This window comes from Pyxicephalus adspersus, chromosome 5 (assembly GCF_032062135.1).
Source record: "Pyxicephalus adspersus chromosome 5, UCB_Pads_2.0, whole genome shotgun sequence".
In the NCBI taxonomy this organism is placed as follows: Eukaryota; Metazoa; Chordata; class Amphibia; order Anura; family Pyxicephalidae; genus Pyxicephalus; species Pyxicephalus adspersus.
The window spans coordinates 147,157,977-147,160,515 of NC_092862.1; the positions used below are offsets into that span (position 1 = coordinate 147,157,977).

Below are 2,539 nucleotides of genomic sequence, written 5' to 3' on the forward strand. Positions count from 1 at the left end.
TGGCGTGTATTGGGGTATATTGGGGTATATGGGGTACATTGGCGTGTATTGGGGTATATTGGGGTATATGGGGTACATTGGCGTGTATTGGGGTACATTGGGGTATATGGGGTGTATTGGGGTATATTGGCGTGTATTGGGGTATATTAGGGGTCATTACACAGATATATAACTTGCACTCTCCCGTAGCTTTCTTGCTGGCGGTGATCGTGGAGTCCTGCGCTGTCACCGTCCTCCTGGGGGCGCTGCTCACCACTCTCTTCTATTATTTCCGGTAAGTCTCTCTGATCTGTCCCAGAAGTGGGGCTAATTCTCTCTTTTTTGCCTCTTGGCCCCCAGGAGGGGAAGTTTCGATTGTTCTTATTTTGCTCCAATAATTAATCGGGGGAAATATGGCGGCCTACAGGTTAGCATTGTAACCCCAGGGATCGGTCTGCATGGAGTTTGTGGGTTTCTTCCCTAAATCTTAACACAGTGGAGGATGAGCACAATATTTTATTATTGTATTTATATAGCGCCAACACATTATGCAGCGCTGTACAGTTTGAGTGTCCCTCAAAGGAGCTCACAATCTAATGCCCCTCCCCCCAAGTCAGATGTCATTATCTCATTCTTTGGTCATTTGTTTTGGGGGAAACCAATTAACCTAACTGCATGTTTTTGGGATGTGGGAGGAAACCGGAGTACCCGGAGGAAACCCACACAGACACGGGGAGAACCTACAAACTCCATGCAGACAGAGTCCTGGCCATTATTATCACCTAATGAATTATTTTGCTTTGCTAAGAGTTCCCCTTTATATCCATCTGATTTGGTCAGACCTGTTTGTGCCGGTGGTGCCGCCGTTATCTCTGCACTTTGCCCGGTGAATGGATTTGGCAGTTGTGTGGCCCAATCGTTGCACAATTGTGTGTGAATCACACGCAGGAGGTGTAAGTTTAGGATGAATGAACTTTACATTTGACCTTCAGGCTCCCCGCAGAGTGAAATAAAGGGGCAGAGAAGGTTATCGGCAGAGAGGGGCCGGGGGTGGGGACATCACATTGTGACATTTAGTAAATATTGCCCAGCCGGCCCCTGTGTGACCCCTCCAACCACCCAAACCGGCCGCCTTCCTCCAGCAATCTATTCATTCCACCCCCCCCCCATCGTGTGACCCTTCCCCCACCTCCTAGATTGTAAGCTCCTCGGGTCAGGGTCCTCTCCTCCTCCTGTGTCATTTAATATACAGCGCTGCGTAATATGTTGGTGCTATATAACTCCTGTATAATAATACCATGGAAGGGGGAGGGGGCATCGCGGTGTCACCCTGATGATTGCTCTGCCATTGTACAGTTCTGCCCGAGGTTCTGTATGACCCGAGGCCGGTGCTGCTGATGAGTTCTGGAGCCGAAGACCCCAACTAGAAACATTGACTGTTATTATTATTAATCAGCAGGATTTATATAGAGCCAACATATTACGTAGCGCTGTACATTAAATAGGGGAACAAATGACAGACTAATACAGACAGTGACATAGAAGGAGGAGGGGACCCTGACCCGAAGAGCTTACAATCTAGGCGGTCTGTTATAAGATGGAAGAGCCAATATGGGGTGATTGTACCCCAGCACTCTGAGTATTGAGGTGTCATTGTTTATGTGGGATTTGTGGCACAGAACCCCCCCCCCCCCACATAGACAAGCGGAAGACCTCTGGGGTGGTGCAGCCATTGGATCAATCAGATGATTGATGATATGAATGGTCCAACTCTGGAGAGGGAATCTGATATATCCCTCCAGAGTCTGACCCCATGTATCCCACAGATCACATATATCCCACAGATCACATAGATCCCACAGATCACATAGATCCCACAGATCCCATAGATACTATAGATCACAAGGATCACATAGATCCCACAGATCACATAGATCCCACAGATCCCATAGATACTATAGATCCCACAGATCCCATATATCCCATAGATCCTATAGATCACATAGATCCCATAGACCCCATTTATCCCATAGATCCCACAGATCCCATAGATCCTATAGATCACATAGATCCTGTCATGGTACCTGCTCGGTGACATTATCAGATCATACAAATGCCTCATATAAGTTTTGTTTCATTTACAGAAGAAAGAACAGACGGCAGCCGACCTTCATGGACAGCGTTGTCCTGGGGGTCCCCACGGATCAGCCGGTGTTGAGGTTGCCGAGAGCTCAGTTTTCCTGGAGAAGAGAATGGGAATGGAACGACCAACCTGGAAAAATCCCGGAGACCCCCCATCAGGACAGGACGGTGAGATCCATGTTAGGATCTGCTGCACCACACAGACCGTGCAATCTTCATGGGGGGTACAAATCTCCCCCGAGGGGTCTGATGTGGGGGATATGACCTTATATCATCACCTTATATCATCACCTTATATCATCCACCTTATATCGTCACCTTATATCATCACCTTATACCGTCACCTTATATCATCCACCTTATATCGTCACCTTATATCGTCACCTTATATCGTCACCTTATACCGTCACCTTATATC

General features: G+C 47.6%; 1 protein-coding gene across 1 annotated transcript in view; it reads left to right on the forward strand.

The window, feature by feature from the left end:
- The window catches only part of LOC140332147 (uncharacterized), an 8,262-nt gene that overhangs the window by 2,885 nt on the left and 2,838 nt on the right, over window positions 1–2,539 (forward strand). The window contains exons 5-6 of the mRNA XM_072413441.1: window positions 190–274; window positions 2,124–2,289. Coding sequence (XP_072269542.1) covers window positions 190–274; window positions 2,124–2,289 — 251 coding nt within the window. The remainder of the gene's footprint in view (window positions 1–189; window positions 275–2,123; window positions 2,290–2,539) is intronic.